The sequence below is a fragment of the Myzus persicae genome, unplaced genomic scaffold, assembly GCF_001856785.1.
Source record: "Myzus persicae strain clone G006 unplaced genomic scaffold, MPER_G0061.0, whole genome shotgun sequence".
Taxonomy (NCBI): Eukaryota; Metazoa; Arthropoda; class Insecta; order Hemiptera; family Aphididae; genus Myzus; species Myzus persicae.
In genome coordinates, this window is record NW_019104281.1 from 20,612 (window position 1) to 39,033 (window position 18,422).

Here is an 18,422-nt window from a genome sequence, read left to right on the forward strand (position 1 = left end):
AATCATTATTTTCGGATTTAATAAAACTGTGATTTTTATAACATTAAAAATTGAATCCTTCACTATATTGTCGTTGCCCAAGACAAGATAATTCGTTTTGTACACATAAATATCGTTTAATTACGTTAAAAACGAGTTGTAAGGACTTAACATCCAAACAAAAACATTATTTTTTTACTTTTATCGGAACAGTTCTGGACAGAAGTCATTACGCTGTTCTGAGACCACCGGTGTGTATTAACCATCGTTTTTAACCTTTTATATTATTCTGCTGTAGACGATCAGGTGACGATATATGTTGGACGGACGATAAGGTGAAACGGAAAAAGCCGTGCACGGCCGACCATGTGATCTCTTCGGCGTACTCGGCTGTCGCGACGTTCGCCTCCACAGCAACAGCAGAATTTGCCTCCACCGTCACCGTCACCTCCCCGGTCGACGAGCAGCTGTGCGTGTCCATGTCTCCTGCCGAAGAACCGGTTCAGCTGTCGCACAAACATTTGCCCACGATGCCGACGGGTCAGCCTCGCACCCAGGGTGATCTGCGCGCGTCCAGGCTGATCGACCGGTACGTGGATCAGATCCGCATGGACGACGTTACGTTCGTCCGTGGAGACAGCGAACGGCTCAGCATCGTGTCGCCGCTGGCCAAACGGCTGGCGGAGATCCGGTTACGGCGATCTCCCGGGACGGCGATAGTGACGACGACGGACGCCTGCAAGAGAAAACGATCGCTGTCCGATTGCGAAGACGACTGGCCGGAGACGCCGATCGCCGGCAACAAACGGCCCGTCGCCTCGTGGTGGTGGCAGTGCTCAGGTGGCGGCGGCGGCGGTGGTCTCACTCTGCCCGACGGCCTGCCTAGTCCGTTCCCCTCGACGCTCAACCGTCACCGCGTCGGCGGCCCACTTCACCAGCGGCGGATCGGGACGCCTAGCCCCATCACGCCACTTCACCGGCAGTCGGCCGCCGACGATTCTGACGACTATTGGAAGACACCCGTCGGACCCTCGCTGGCCACCGGCATTCGCACCGACCGGCTGCTGTCCACCACGTCGTCCACAACCGTCGATGACGAGATCATCTGCTGCAGCGATCCACGTAGTCCGGCTGTACTGGACGAGACGTTCACGCTCAAGTCCCGCAGGTGTCTGTCGTTCGTTTCGCCGCCGCCTGATTCGTCGGCAAAAAAGCGGAACCGGAAGTCATTGAAAAAACCGTCTTCCGCCACTGCCGACAAAGGTACGAAATGTTTGAACACGAATAGCAATTTAATGTCGTAGCTATTGCTATATAGTACCTACTATATATTATAGGTTTTTCATTACTATTATAATACCTACCTAACATTTAACCTAAATTTGTTCGCAAATTTGAATACGTAGAAGTAATTTTAATTTACTAATTTCTAATATTATTTCGAAATATATTATATTCAATGATTCGTGTTTCTAGCCAGCGTATATTAGAGCTTAATCTTAATAATTTTTTGTTTTAGCTTCAGGCCTAGAGGTATCCATTGAATTGAAAGACTCAACACACTTAACCGTACTACGTAAGTATATATATATTTACTCGTTATATTTACTTTTTAAACTGTTTTGCCTTTTACCTGCATTGTTTAACAAACAAACTTTTGATTGCTTTCGGTTATGTAGTTAAAAGAGGCAGAAATCTGGTGTGTGCAGACGGTGAACCGCCAAACACTTATATAAAGGTAAGTTTGCAGCCTTGGCGTCATTGTTTGCTGAAATTGAATATTAGATTAACTTGAGATTATTACTACACAGGTTTACTTAGTACCCGGCAAAGGAACTTGTCACAAGACCCGAGTGCGGCACAATTCTACCAACCCTCGTTTCGACGAATCTTTTTCCGTCCCACTCTCTGAGGAAGATCTGGACAAGAGAATATTGATATCCGCTTGGCACCGAGACAGATCTAAAAGGTAACACTATCAGGACACGTCATAATATTCATAATGAATAATAGTATTGTTTTGAATTTTAAATATTTGCTAACATTTTTCACGATATTTTCAAAAGCCATTCTTTTACATTATCGTAACGTTATTTATATACATTTTGAACAAGCCCCTTTAAATTTTTAATATATTCCGACTTTCGCGACTTCAATAATTAATAATAAAATATAGATATACCTGCTACGTTAACTTGAATATTTTACGCGGTCCGACGTAGAGCTTACGTCCACACAGACGCGTTCACATTATTTACGGTATGAACAAAAGTGTAGTAAATTATTTTTAAAAGTTGTACGATTCTAGTTCATGTTTTATCTGAAGTGTACATCAAAAGTCAAAACCTGAGACACACACACATAATATGTTATATGGCTTTCAGAGTGAATTTAAAAACGTCTTTCGAGTGTCTCGTCAGTTTCTATTTGAGAATAATTGATTGTTATTGTTTCGCGAAACAACTATATATGTGCTTGCATTAGTGCCGACGCACACTTACAGCCATCGATGTTTTATATATACAACGCAACACGCCCGTTCAATCGTATTATGGACTTTTATAATAAACTTAGCTGCAGTGCAAAGTATATGTTATACTTCACGGTTCGTGTTGGGTTTCGAATCCGATACGCTTGCCGATGTTTTCACGAAGATTATCCAATTTTCGTTGTGCATTACACTCACGTTCCAACGAAATATGCGTAGGTATAGTAACTGAAAATTATAACCATTCGCCGTGAGCGAACTTCCGATCCGAAATCTCGAACGACCGATACGAAACGTGCCCGATACCCTCGAAAATACTGTGCGGCAAACCGTAACCGATCGTTCATGATGTACGGGCCGCAGTGTGGGGCAGAAATAATTAAATATTATAACTATTGATGATTAGTATCGTCCAGATTTCAGAAATGGGTCAATCGAATAAACGTCGGACGAGAGATCGCTATGGGCTCATTGTACACTATATAATGTTATAATCCCAACCGCCGAAAAATGATTGCGTCATGCTAAAAGAAACAATCCCGAGACGATTTCGGAGACGAAACATTATCACTCGGGCGTAATAATCTGCTGCAGCAGTTATTATTATTATTATAATAATAGTCAAATCGCCACACACATATAATAATAATAATAATAATAATAATAATAATAATAATAATATTATGTATATAGGTCGGACGCATTACGATATTCGTCGGCACTTCGGCGGCGGGTACATAATGTATATATAATCATTTTTATATACGAAATCCTATTCATTTGATAATATTATAATGGTATACCGTTTGAACACCATTTCTATATAACACAGTACCTACATAAGAGACGGCTTAATTGTGTGTGCGAACTTGACTTTACGCGCGTCGATAAGAGAAGGGTCCGCCGTAATAATAATAATAATAATAATATAATATTATTCATTATTCTTCGGCATACGTGTGAGTGTGTTTGAGTGTGTGTGTGCACAACAATAATATTAATATAACTACACGGATATTACACATCGCCGAGGCGTCGGTTGCGTCAGATTGTGAAACGGTCCCAGCGGCGGCTGACGCGCGTCAAGTCATATTATATATATTTATATACCGGTCGTGTGTATTTACTGGAAAATTTTATTATACCGCGGTACCTATACATTAAACACATATTTTATATTGTGTTATATCGATTTGGTTTGGCCTCCCAGTAGACGCGCTTTCGCGATTGCCGCCGAGAGATCAGTGCACTGGGTAGGCAGGTATAAAATATATGGTCATTTGCGAACACACGACGATTATTGGTCGCGGCCGAAAACATAATTAAACAATTATATCCTCTGCAAGTGCAGCCGTTTCACGTCCTTCCACCACCACCTGACCCTAACGCGAAGGTCCCCAAGAGACCATTTCAAAGAACACCGCGATACATTATCATCCGTATATTATTATCATCATCATGATAGCAATTTTTTTTCGGCTTCTAAATCTCAAACCGACCGGAACGGCCATTATTCATCGGTTCAGCGAAACGTGGATGAAAATATCGACTCGGCCCCGACAGAAACGAAAAAAAAAGAAAATTACGCAGTGTTGAGTGTATGATATTAGCACGTTATGACCACCACGCGACTACGACGACGATGGAGGCAACTTACCCTCTCGCGACACGCTGTTTATTATTTTTTTTTTCCGTCTTCCCCCGCGGTCCGATTTGCATTCACCGTACGACCTATCGTAACCGCCGACGTCGTTTCGAGGGATGCTGCCGCCGCGCCGTGTCCGGGGGTGCCGATGGGATAGGGGTATGAAGTGTAAGACGGGGCTGCTGGGGGAGGAGTGGCGGCCGATCGATCCCGCGCACACCGCGAACGGCAAACGTTCAGCGGCCGAAACAAGCCGAGCCAGTCGTTTCTCGTCCGTCCGGAAAGCCGCCGGTTCGTTATCGTTTTTTACATTTTTTTTATTAGTTTTTTGAACACTTTTTCTCGGCGGTCCCCAAAGTCGACGAAATCGTAACGATATTTTGTTTTAATAAAACGCATACAAAATACCACAACACGTGTATTATACTTACTATAAAATAAAATAGACTGCGTCATCATCCGTACCCACAACGACGTCTCAACTTTGCTCGAATACACATTTTTATTCATATTTTACCGTTTATTTGTTTTACGCAGGAGGAGCGAGTTCCTGGGCTACATGTCGTTTGCGGTGAAAAACGTCCTCAAAAAAGTAAGTCATTGCGTGTGTACATTGTATTACCTTAGTTATTGCCCAATCATATTATATTTTAAACATTTGACGGGATTGTGTATGGACAAAAACGCGATGAAGCGTCGCGACGTTAACCATCATGTACATGGTCATGTTTCAATATAATATTATATTCGCTTGGCGGCGAACCGATCACGAAATTATCTTGATGTTAATTATTAAAATTTCGATTATAACGGAACAATGGATACTGCTGTATAAACCGCGAGTAAATGCGCTATTCGATGAAGCTCTTCAAGTGTCGAGAGCCCATTGAAATGTATACAGCCCTTCTTTTTATAATGTGACACTTTCAATATAACGTATACATATCAAAATAATAATAATACGGTGAACTGTGATGAGAGTATTTAGAACGTTTGACCCAATTACAAATATTTTTAGTGATTTATCGTCGCCACTATTGATATAAAAAAAATAATTAAGAAAACCTATTCTGATGGATTGTTTTTTTGTTTTTCCAGGAAATAAACGGTACGTTCAAACTCGTACCACAAAGTCCCGGGCGAATGCCACCGCACTCGACTCCGGCTCATCGACCACAAGGTCAGTATTATATCATATTTAGCAGCACCAAAAATACCTAAATATCCGCATGTTTCCGGTTCCCACCCTATTGAATAATGCTTAACCGTGTTTTGCATTTTAGACCTGACCGTGGTTAAGACCGTACACTGCAGCACCGATGACGATGAAGAAGACATCATGATTGATGACGAAACTACACCCAGTAATCGTTCAGGTGAGTGGTCTGATGTATGGATAATATACGAACGAGTAAAAATTTCAATAATTGTAGTGTGAAAAATTAACCCTTGTTTATGTTTTTTTTTAGTGTCCGTCAAGGTAAAATCTAGTCAGAAGCCAAAAAAAGACACACTGACCGCTAAAACGGGTAAGTGTGCCCTATATAGTAAACTTATATCTGGTTGTTGGACGTCTTTAAGCACAACTTATACTGTCGACCGGTCTGTGTTCCAATTTAAGTAATGCGTTCAATAATATTCACAGCACCTAAAACTGTTTTTCTCACGCGATCGGGCTTATAATAACAATAACTCAAACGAATTGTAATTCGCATGTTCGTCTATATATAAGTCACGGGGCCTTTATTTTATGTTAACGCGCATTTCGGTTCATTTGACAACGATAAACGTTCATTACATAAGACGTTCGAACATTTCTCACGTTTGTCTTCCACGCGTGCTTATGACATAACTAAATATAAATTTAAAATAAATTAGTAACTATATTTTTGTACATTTTCCAGGCAATGAAGAAAACAAATTCTTGCAATACCTGGAGCTGGACCCACCACTGTCGTCCAATAAGGATGGTAGAAGTGGCAGAACTCCTTTCACGATTACCAAACGGTTGTCGAAACCCTCGGGATCCAGTTTTGGCTTTTCCATAGCGTGGACACACCCCCCGAGGTAAGAATACGAGCTCACTAATAAATCATTTGGTTTTTTGAATAACAACACCGGATATTAACTAAAATAAATTATATTTCTTTTTTCTCGTGTGTAGGGTGGAAAGAGTGGAGTGCGGCTTACCTGCGGACCAAGCGGATCTGAAGCCCGGAGATTATGTAGTATTCATCAATAAAACTAACGTAGTGATGATGGCCGAAGACGACGTCATGGAGTTGATTAAGTAAGTTTATTTTTGTTCATCCGGTGACTTACTTTTACGATAGATAACTGAACCTGACATTTCTAGAATAATACGTGAGATAGATCAGAGTCGAGTACCTCTTTCTTGTTTCTATATATACAATAAATGTCCTAGTATAATATCATAAAACTAAATTAACAGGCAACAGTCAAACTACAGCTGCTTTAATACTTAAAATTGTACACTGTATATGTTGTAAGAGTACTCATATTGTGTGGTTTTATGTTAAAGTAAAATAATAAGTTTAATGTTAATTAATGAAGAATATATAATATTAAAAACAACGAAATATTTCAAGATCTTCAGTATATATGAAAATAAAATAATAATTATTTTTAAAGTTTTTCGAAACTGTATTTACAAATGGTATTGTTATTTTCTGTACATGTACCATAACGTTATGTACTTACTACCTATGCATGCATAAAATCCAGTATTCAAAAATTGAAAACTAGGTGCTCCTTTTATAAGTTAATTTTGAAAACCGTTGTTAAAATATACAACTAACAACTAACGTTTAATTAAAAAGACAATCTTGTTATAATGCGATTAATTTTAATAACCCGAATTACTTCTGGTGGGATAATCTTTCTCATAAGTCCTGTTAAATTACAACAATAAAACGAAATCTAACAGAAATGAGAAAAATCTTCTATCTCTAACGTTTGGAACTCAACGCGAATTAAGATTAATAGTTACAGTGATTATACACACTAAACACAATTTTAGTGTTAGTATGAACCTTTCAAGTATGAATAAAATCAATCATCATAATAATAAATTATATACAAATTTGTTCTTTCCGTCAATCTACGTAGGTACTTAATGAATAATGATACACCTAATATTACATGGATAATATTAATATGCTTTAATTAATAACGTTTAACGTAAATTGTATTTATTTTTTTTTTGCGCGAGAGATCACATCGAACGTTCGAATCAATTACTCAAGTTTTTTTCTATCCACCAAACACGACAATGTTAAATTTATTGTCGATGCACTTTGTCACATATTATTCAATGTGTATAACCTATAGTGCTTGTTTTCCACGACAGTAATAAATTGTGTAGTTACTCGGGATAAAATAAAAAAATGGTGGCATACGTTCTACATTATTTTGGCGTGTAAGGAATTTCTAAAGACTCGTATACGAAGTATGACAGTGATCTTTTGACTTTTCTGCAACAAGTGTATAGAAATCACCATTATTCAAGTTTCAGCATATCGCAGTGTCTGCTTGTTTCAGAAAATAAAACCGTTTTCTTCCGAGGCAATACTGAATAGTATTACACACATAGGCCGAACGAACTCAAAAATCGTACGTACAATATAGTCCTGATCGGTTAGGTTTTTTAAACGCCATAGGTAATACAATTGAGTTAAACATAGTTATGTTATTATAATCGTTGTTCATTTTCGTCTGTTGATTTAGTGAATTACCACACTGCATGCGTGCCTTAAAATATAAGTCGATTATTTTTTTTAACAACTCGGGCCGATTTTATTAAAAGTTTAAAATGTTTAAATACATAATAACAATAATAGTCGATATAATAACCTAGCCTAACCTAACTATCATTACGAAGAGTACGTATTGTTTTCATGAGAAAAATATAGGTCATTCGCCCGAATGAATTCCCATTGGCCACCACTATATAATATATCTACATTAAACTCGTTGTCTTTAATTCAATACTACGTTTTATTGACATTATTCGATTAATAAAGTAATCTACTACTATACAATCTTTTTCTACTTCTGTGTAAGGAGGCCGGAGGGCGTGTTTCCCACTTTTCTGTGACATTAATTGTAAGCTCAAAGTTTGAACATATCGAATTAGATACTTTATCAACACTACTATATGAAATAAGTTATTGGTTGTATTATGTTATTATTTTGTACTCGTAAATTATACTCACGGACACGTAGCGTGTGTGTTTTTTCTTGCCTCGTATTATTGTTATTTAATTTATTCAACTTTATTTTAAACGATTTTCTTAACATCGATCTTATTACTAGGAAGAGAGAGTAGGTAAACTGCAGTATATACTTGAGTGGTGAGCACTAGATCGTTTCTAAATTTAATCCATTAAAGAATTTTAAAACGATTTATCCGTACCATAGATACATACTATTATATTCCCATTTTGTATTTGTTTTTTATTTGACGACCATCAGTGAAATCGAAGTTCAAATCGGGGATAACGATGTAAATATTATTATATCATTTGGACTTGGCACCACGTATTTATTTGTATTATTTGTATTGTATTTTACTACACTACTCGCACAGTGGTTAGTGGTTACATTTCAATAAATGTAACAGACTGGACAATCTAGACTTCAATCTAGTACTCTAGTAGACTGAATAGTTTTTTTTGTTTTGTAATGAAAAATATTGTATAGGTGACCAGACATATTTTTAGACCTCATGACCTCAAACAATTGGGAAAGGAAATAATCGACTGTAAAACATGATATGAAGAACACTTATATTCTCAAATCAAAACAAAACGCGGTACATATACGACTAGTTCATATCTGTGGGCAACGATTTAAACAGATTTGCACTCGTCATGTCAATCGATAGTCTATTATTATACCATAATATTATAATTTTTTCGTAAATAAACGTGTTTTCGTTTACATATTTCTCACGCGTAAGAGCTGGTGTATTTGAGTAAATTAACTATTATTGACATACCGGAATGACGCGTGAGTTGTACGAATTATTGCACTTTTCAGGTTATGAAAACAATTTATTAACCATTGCACGGTACCCTGCTGGCCAATATCGACGATAATTATAGGGAATTTCATTTTTTAAAAATACTACCCTGAAAAATATGTAATTTTGTTTATCACTGAAAACATGTTGACAGCCTTTCTACGTTACCTATTATAAGTTATAACAAAATAATAAATTACAAATTGTACACGTCATATTATTCCGAGTAACAAATGTTGCAGCACAATATTTTTCAAGTAAAACATGTGTCAACGATTTAATTTTAAAAGGTGTAAACGATGTAACGAACCCATGTAATGAAAAATCTCTGAGCACCTCCAATGATTACAATGATACTACGTCACAGTCGCCTTGTGCCTTTTAGAACAAAATAACCTGGTAGTTATGTAGGTACAAGATATTAATGAGTGCAGAGAATGGTTTTTATACGCAAGCCAACTTTTCAGATTACACACGATTTTACTTGAGTTGGAAATTTCGTTTTTACACACGTATTTTTATATTATTAGTGGAAAATTGCGTTTTACAATATATATTGGAAACGATGGAATTTTGAAAAACATATTTTATACAAAACACGTACGGAACATACGTTTTACGGGACATAAAACGCTATAACTTTCCTTCCGTTAACACTTCATATAAATTTACCAGAGTATTTGTTTTAAGCACTAAAATTTTTCCTTAGACTTGTTCAAACAAGACCAGTTTAAATAATAAATGTGTAACATGTACAAATAAGTTTATTACTTATGTAAAATTATTCTTGTTTCGGTATTAATCAAATTTGAACCATGATGTACTTCGTGCAAAAGCCCGTTTGCATTAATATTAAAATAAAATAGTCTCTCACACGTTAAAGTCGTTTCAAACACTGTGACAAACTTTTACTTATTTTTCTGGTTTAAATTATGATAAAGCTTAGTTTGCGTGGACAGAGCAATAAATTTCAAGAAACGTTATAAATCTGTCTTCAAGTCCTATCTACTTTGATTGCGTTTATACTGGATTTTCATCATATTTATGTATTAATTATATTCTGGGATGAAAATTGTTGCTTGGAAATAAAATCGTTTGGAAATGGCGTGAAAATGAAAATAAATGTTCATGAATAAAAAAATATAAGCAGAGTGAGTTTCAAACACAACCAGAATAAAAAAAAATCGAAGTCAATAGTACACCTATCCTATGCTTTTAAAAACTATATTAGTTATATAATAATATCTCAAACTTCAATTATTATAACCGCAATGATAACAAAATGCCATAATATTGTTTTTAAATATTTGATAATAACAGTGCGTTTTTTTCTGTTATTTTTCACTAACAGATCGTGTGGAAATCAGCTGTCGTTGGAAGTGTACAACAAAACGACGACGGCCAACCGGAGGAAGAATCAACCGCCTCCAAGGTCTGCGTCCACCCCTGGCGTACTCAGCCTGGCAGCCGCCGCGGTCAGCCAGAGCGACACGACCGTTTCACTTCAAGAGCCGCCCAGAAGACGATTTCACATACCTCAAGTGACGTTCACGTCCGAGGTAGGTTCCGGCGTTGTCGTGTGATTTCTTTTGAGATATATTTTTTTATGTTGTTTTTATGCTTCAAACCGTTTTTTTTTGTCCGTTTGTAAATCATAATATTATTTGTTTGTAAATAGCTAGGTTCCTTTTATTATTATTATTATTATTTTGTTTTTCGTCTTCAACGTGACCGCGCGTTTGTTATCATCATAATCATAATATTATTACAACTACCTACTACTACTATTATTATTATTATTATTATTTATAATTATTATTTTTGTGTGGATACGCGATGCTCAAAAATGAAAAATCGACGTGTTTTTGTAACCAGCTAAGCCAGTATTATACTATATTATATACCTACCTATCTATACGCAGATGCCAGTACACAACAGTTATAGACAACTGATTGGGAGAACTTTTTCTAGTTATACAAATGTACTCATATAATATTATAATGACGATATTTAATAATTATTCCCTAATCGGTTTTATACAAAGGTACTATTACAGCATTATAATATGATATCGAGTGACCAGTATTTTTGCATTATCATCATTTTTATTTATTTTTGTAGACAACAGTACACTCCCGCATAATATTGTTTTATGTTTGTTCTCGTTTATGTTTGTATTATTTTATACATTATTATTTTTATTTGATTGTTGCATGCGGCCGATGCTCGTCGTTATTTGTTCCTCTCGTTCGTTATAGGTGTGTTTGTACGTTTTTTTTTCTTTTTTTTTTTATGAAAAAATTTTCACGAACAACTTTTTTTTAAGTATTATTATTATTTTTATTATTATTATTATTATTATTATTATTTATTTTGTATTATTTTTTTTGTGTATATAAACGCGTTTAGTTATTTTTGTTCCGTAGATTTGTTGTTTTAATTTAATTAGTGATTTATAAGCAAAATTATTGTCGAGTAAACATTTTTCTCCAAAAGCTCTCATCTTGTTCCGGTGTAGTTTTAGCTATACGAAAGTAGGTAAATTATTAATTTTATCACCGAAAACAATTGCTTACGGAAAAAAGTACTTACACTCGTTCATCTAGGTTCATTACAAAATATTAAAAATTAAACACTTGAACGATAAATGTATTACTTAAAATAGAGAGACAATTTATTTTATCGTTTCAGTGTTCACTATAGCGAATTTTAAAGCAATTATCCTGCATTCAGAGAGTGAATCTGAGTGGAGCATAATTTAATATTTATACTGCAATTAATATTCCTATGGTAAATACATTATAAGCTGGAAAAATAAAAGTATTCAAATTCCATAAAGGTAAAAAATAATATTCAGTTGGAATTTCAGGACTCTGCAGGTGTCTGAGTATGTATTATATTATTATAAGGTTATTATAAGGTATTTTATTATTATAACCTAACCATGTTCCCAGTCAATTTCCCTTTTCGAAACACTAATAACTTTTTAAGTGATGTACTTTTTAAAAAGCATTAACCTTCGATAACGGAGCACTGTCGGGTTCGCACTCAAAATTTGTGATGTTGGATTGGGGCAGGGAGTCATGGGCATGAACTTCAATATTATTATTTATTTTTATATTACAATAAATTATTAGGTATTTGATTTTTATGTAAGACAGCCTTCATGTAGATTTAATTAGTAATAATTAGTAGATATTATTTATTTTCAGAAATAATTCTAAATACTAAATTGTATAGACAATTACCAAAACCACTCACTCATATTATAGGTCGTATTTATAGATTAAATATAATATAGTAATGTAGTGACGTAGTGTTATAATATTTCTATGACTGAATACGACAAGATTCATATCATTATTATTTGTGTTAACAGCAGAAACTTTAATGAAACACTATAAAACTACTGTCGGTTAGGTTAAGCACTGTTCTTGCTTTCCTGGAATTTTTGTTGCCATAAAAGTTGATAAAATAAGATAAATGTAAATTACATAGTAAAATGATATCTCTCCTCCGATATAAAATATGGCCAATGAAACTTTTTATTTTTAAAACACATAAATTGTAGGTTTAAAATATGACGAGATGTCAAGAAGTTTATACTTTACTACTTTATAGTTTATACGAAATTATACTATTCCTAATAATTAGAGCTAGGGTCTATTAGATCCTAATAATTAGGTAATATTTTTTTTCAGCAGCTGCCTTTTAAAAATGCAGTTACTATATAATTTTTAATATGTTTAATGTTTATTTTTGATACAATCGAAATAATTTTTATTTTGCATATTTTAAGTTTAACGCATATTATTACATATTATTTTTATCACTAAAAATACATGATTTATGATACATTTAAACCTTAAATGAAATTATTATAAATGTCTCGTTTATTAGGCTCGTAATAACAATTTAATAAAATTAGTGATTTTGTCACTGGAGAAAAATCGTATGAATGTTATGCATTTATTTAAAAGTAATTAAAAATATTATGTTAATTTCATAAAAGGCAACTTTATCCAATCCATCTTAAATCAATCAAATTATTATTTTTTCACTAATTCCGAAAAATATTAGTAATTCACTATAGGTACTTACTTATTAATAATATTATAATTTTTAACTAATAACATGTATATTTGTATTGGACATTTAAGATTATTTTACGAAACTAAATGTATATTTTATGTTTCATAATATAAATCCTAGCTTTACTAATAATTTACATTTGACGTCCGCTTGGAAGTGATTAATAATTAAGCAAAATTTGTCGAGTTTAATGTAACAGCAACAAAAAAGTTATCAGATAGCCATACTTAGTGTTTTATTAGTGTAACGAATAGTTCAAAAACGGACTTTTCGTAAAATTTTGAGAAAACCCAACCATGAAACGCATTCATTAAACATGAATAAACACGTTTAAAGTTCATCTCTGTTGATTCGATTGAAAACAGTATTATTCAAATGCGTCACGAGTATTTAGTTTAAATTATTCACCAGGCGTTTGTAGATAAAATTATATTATAATATGATGTAAATGAATAATGTACACGAGCTTTCGACTTTCAAATCGGATAGATAAAATGAAAAACCAAATAACGATGTGTACATTTTATTTAAAAACATGGATATTCCACTAGTGGTTTTAATTAAAGCATATTATATATACGTAAACAAAACATAATAAATTATCGAACAACAAAATCAAAAAAAAAAAAAAAAATGTAATGATAATAACTATTTATTTATTTAATTGATTACCGAACGTATAGGTTTATTTACAATAGTACAATAACAATATTCATTAATTAGAATAAACACTAATTCGCAATTTAAAATGTGTGTTAATGTAACATTTTTTTTTCTTTTATACGAAAAATGTACATTACGAATGTATTTGTTTACTTAATAAGTAAAACAGATTACTGACATAAACATACACATAAAGCACAAGACGAGGGAAGTAATCCAGCGATGGAGCCTTGTGAATATATCATAGAATTTAGACTTATCCAAGTAAAATTTAACAATTTACAATTATTATTAGATTGACAAATGTATTAATTTATAATGTTACGAATTACAATTTGTTAATACAAATAATGAAATATACGACAAGTGATACGAATGATTTAAAAATATGGAAGCTTCACACTTGATTGGACAGGCCCGCAGAATTCTGTGCATTAGATGATTGTGATCGTAAGAAGTGGAATGAGTGTTGATGACAAAGGGAGTTTGATTTCTGACGTTGTGTGAAGAAACTTTAAATAAAACTCAAGTGAGAAGGTCAGATGCACCAATCGTATTATTGAAAAGTGAATGAATAAACTAAGAGCCAATAACTATTACGATGGGTGAACAAAGAAGGGATGTTTAGATTAAGACTAATATCGAAGTGCAGTTATGTTGAGTCGCAGGGGCCAATTAAGTCTAAAAGCAGCTGCGTATAACAAAAAATCTATGAACGTGGGATTCAGGAAGCCAACGTTAGCTCGGTAAGGGTGCCAAACGACAACCCCGAATTCGAAAATGGTTCGTTTAATATAATATATTAGATAATAAAAGAGAGAAGTTCGCCTAAAAAAAACCGTCTGGTTGGTCTCCTAGGAAGAAGTTTATTGCGAGTAGTGTACAGTGTACTTGTGGCAGGAGTGGTTATGGGACAACCTTGAATGTTTTTCTCAGATAAATGGTGTTTTCGGGACTTTATTTTGGAGCATTTACAATAAACATTTAGATTTTCGTTTTGGATATGGCATAAGCAATATAATATGTATAGGTTATATAGGGTTCATATTAATTTCTGTCTATATATAATATATATTTATCAGTGAAAGAACATAATATTTTCGTCTTCAGCGTCAAACTGTGATTTAATAAAGGGCATTATTATAGGACTTTCATATTTGTGTATCTTCTCGGTTTAATTAAAACGCGTATTTTCCAGGTTAATTTTTTTGTGCAGTAATTATCATGTACTTGTATCGATTCCTTTACCTAAGTTTCATTGTACACGCTGCTTAAATTATAATGATTACAAATTCGCCGCTTAAACATAATATTATATCGTGTACAACGTTTTCACGATATAATTAAACAAGCCATTAATCATTCTCGAATTTTCGATAATATACGAGACAAAATTGTATGCATATATTATTATTAGTATCGTATACCACATTATCTGAAGTAGCGTCCGTGGGGATGGAGGGTGAAGATGGATTTCGGAGTTTCAGACCTTACCTCAAACTTCAACGACTTGCCCCACTAGTACAAATATAGATTAGCTGGCTATTTATACGGCGCCACACATACACATAACACAATACGCCATTTTAAATAAATTATTTTCTAGTGGTTTTGGCACTGATGTATTATATACACGAAGTATAGTTGCAAGTATTTTCGTTGCTCCTCCATCGACGATGAGCTCACGTCCGGGAATTTATTATCATAATAAATCGCTGCACTCAAATTGTTATCAAAACATTCGTGCAAACCAACCCCTTAATAATAACAATAAAAATACTATTCATTTTTTTTTTTCGTAGATTTAAACAATATTATACACAATACACTACAGTTATATAGATCGATGGGATAAAGATAAAAATTGCTGTTGGCTTAAAGTAGATGTAGTTTTTTATTATTATTATTACTATTTAAACAATTTTGCTCATCGTATTACGTTTAACAATGTATATATGATACGAATGATTATTATTATTATATTTTTTTTATTTTTATCTCAGAAAAAAACCATAATTAAATAGCACTAAATATTGAGTCATTATCAGTTTATCACCATCAACAGCCGTATACACAAATTTGAAAAATACTCATATAATAATCGTATTGCAGTTTGGGAATTTTTAATTTTTAATAATAGTATTTACCTCAATATTTTTCCTGGAGTTTGACATCGTGTTAACATAATAGCTTGTATAGTTAGGTACTTAAAAATAATTGAATAATTAAATTATATATATTTGTTTTAATATTGTTGAATGGTGTACTATAACAATGCCTGATAACAAATTTTAAATTTGCACCAAACACAATTTACATAATGTTTAATTTTCGATTAACCAGATAAAATTAATTTGAACCCCAGAAACGCATTATTCAAATTTTAATTGCTTATTTTAATCTGTACATAAAAAAAAATGTAAACAAATTACATTGCACCATTATTGCAATTATATCATGATCCATAATTCTTTGTCAGATTTGAAAATATACTATTATTATTATTACCGTCGATTGAGATAAGATTTTATGCTCTAAAAATATATGCAACCAAAAATGTTAAAACATGCCAACACAATAGTTATTTATACTAATACAAATTATAATGCATTTTTTATGTAAATGCAATGACCTACGACCATTTTGTTTTATAAATAAAAAACAAACCCCATTAAAAATATAAACAAAAAGGTCGACACACATTTTCTTGACAAATATAATCTAAGGTTTTTGTAAACGCTGTTGTCTTACACAATGTATGACTCGAAATCATTGTAAAAAACAATATTTTCGAGAAAAAAAAATCATATTTTTTACTGCCCATATTGTTTTATAGTTATTATATTTTTCGAACAAAAGCTTCCTTTTTTGTTACTACACGTTGCCAAGCAGAATGTTTTTCCGATAATCTCCACATTGAAAAATGGAATTTCGGACGAGCAGTTTAGTCTTTATAGGTATTATACGAGTGTATTTAAAGTCTACGGACTCGCATAGTGGAGTGGCGCGGGGTTACCCCACCCATCGCAAAAAGCAATCGGTCCGCCACTATAAAAAAATACACAGCCACGTCGCAAACCGAACGAATCCCACTTGACGTTTGCTCAGGACTTTTATGACTTATTGTGATGAGATTGTTTAAAGTACGTTTGCTGTATAGACCCCATGGCCCGGATAAAAAGTCTGAACACCGCGGGGCGTATCGTAGAACACTCGTCGTACCGTCGATTACAAGAATTTTATGACGCGTATTTAAAAATCAATGACTTGACGTTCATTCGAAAAGGCCCTGTGGCTAGAAACGAAAAAAAAAACCTGGAATGACGTCGAGGAAAACAATATTACACAATATCGTACTATTAATGTAAATTATTATTTTAACCTAATCGTATTATGTTAAATTACAATCGTAACGGTGAATCGTTTTAGCGAGGACGCAAAAAACGTATAGGTACTCGTATATGTAAATGAAATGAAGGCAGAAAAATGGTTTGAACTTAAATAAACAAAAACTGTCACTGGGCCAATATCATATTGTATAACTCTTTTCAATTTATTCGGCGACTATACAATAATATGTATACGTTCCAATAACTCGGTGCGAAATGCGTACACTTGAAATGTCCACTTCTTTTATGGCCGTAAAATGTTAGTATAGGCACTTAAATCCTAATAATATGTATTTTACAGGCTTATATTTCTCATGTTTGAATTTTGGGTACGCAAATGATAAATACAAACAACTATTCGACAAATAATTTTGAATTTTAAATGTGACAAAATGGCGGAAATAAAATTAAAATAATATGGAATTAAAATTCATTTCGGATCGACTTGACTAGAGCAGTTCGGTTATTTAAAAATTATTATGCAACAACTTATAATATTTATTTTACATTTTGCAAATATATGATAGGTACTCAATGAGTACTACTCATGTTTCGTAATTAAATTCAAAAGCAATTACATTTAAAAAGACCAATACATATAGGATAATCGTATTAATGTTAGTATGTTACACATACAAATATACAATCATGCTTTAGTTACAAATATTGCTCTTTTTAATTTCAATATGTAAAAATATAATTTTTTTATATTAACTTTAATGTCACTCATCAAGATGGTTCATTGAATTTTAAATCTACTTTGGTATTTGTCTCATATATCGTATTTTTCTATCGACTTGTTAAGCATTAATCTTATTGTTTTTTTTTTTATCAATATTCACAACAAATATTTTTAATTCACAATGTTATTTTAACTTATTTATAACCATTAATCAGTGTAGGTACTTATCATTATACGCTTGTTTACCACTAATCTGCAGTCGACCTTTTAGGTGTATTTCACGTTATTCGAGTTTTTGAACTCTGAAACTGTCGCTTGTACGACGAAGAAGCGCATCTGCGAATATGGCTTTCATTACTTCAATATGTGTTTGAACCTGGGTCGCTAATAAATCTATCAAATCGTATATAGGTCAAATATTGATTGTTTTCGTGATGTT

The 18,422-nt window shown here is 33.4% G+C and overlaps 1 protein-coding gene across 3 annotated transcripts in view; it reads left to right on the forward strand.

The window, feature by feature from the left end:
• LOC111040864 overlaps window positions 1-18,422 on the forward strand; it is a 60,204-nt gene that overhangs the window by 17,919 nt on the left and 23,863 nt on the right. For all 3 annotated transcript variants that reach the window (XM_022324929.1, XM_022324927.1, XM_022324928.1), the window contains 11 exons: window positions 278-1,242; window positions 1,499-1,555; window positions 1,659-1,717; window positions 1,791-1,948; window positions 4,650-4,704; window positions 5,211-5,292; window positions 5,396-5,488; window positions 5,582-5,641; window positions 6,017-6,179; window positions 6,277-6,402; window positions 10,508-10,715. In XM_022324929.1, the coding sequence (XP_022180621.1) occupies window positions 278-1,242; window positions 1,499-1,555; window positions 1,659-1,717; window positions 1,791-1,948; window positions 4,650-4,704; window positions 5,211-5,292; window positions 5,396-5,488; window positions 5,582-5,641; window positions 6,017-6,179; window positions 6,277-6,402; window positions 10,508-10,715 (2,026 nt within the window). The remainder of the gene's footprint in view (window positions 1-277; window positions 1,243-1,498; window positions 1,556-1,658; window positions 1,718-1,790; window positions 1,949-4,649; window positions 4,705-5,210; window positions 5,293-5,395; window positions 5,489-5,581; window positions 5,642-6,016; window positions 6,180-6,276; window positions 6,403-10,507; window positions 10,716-18,422) is intronic.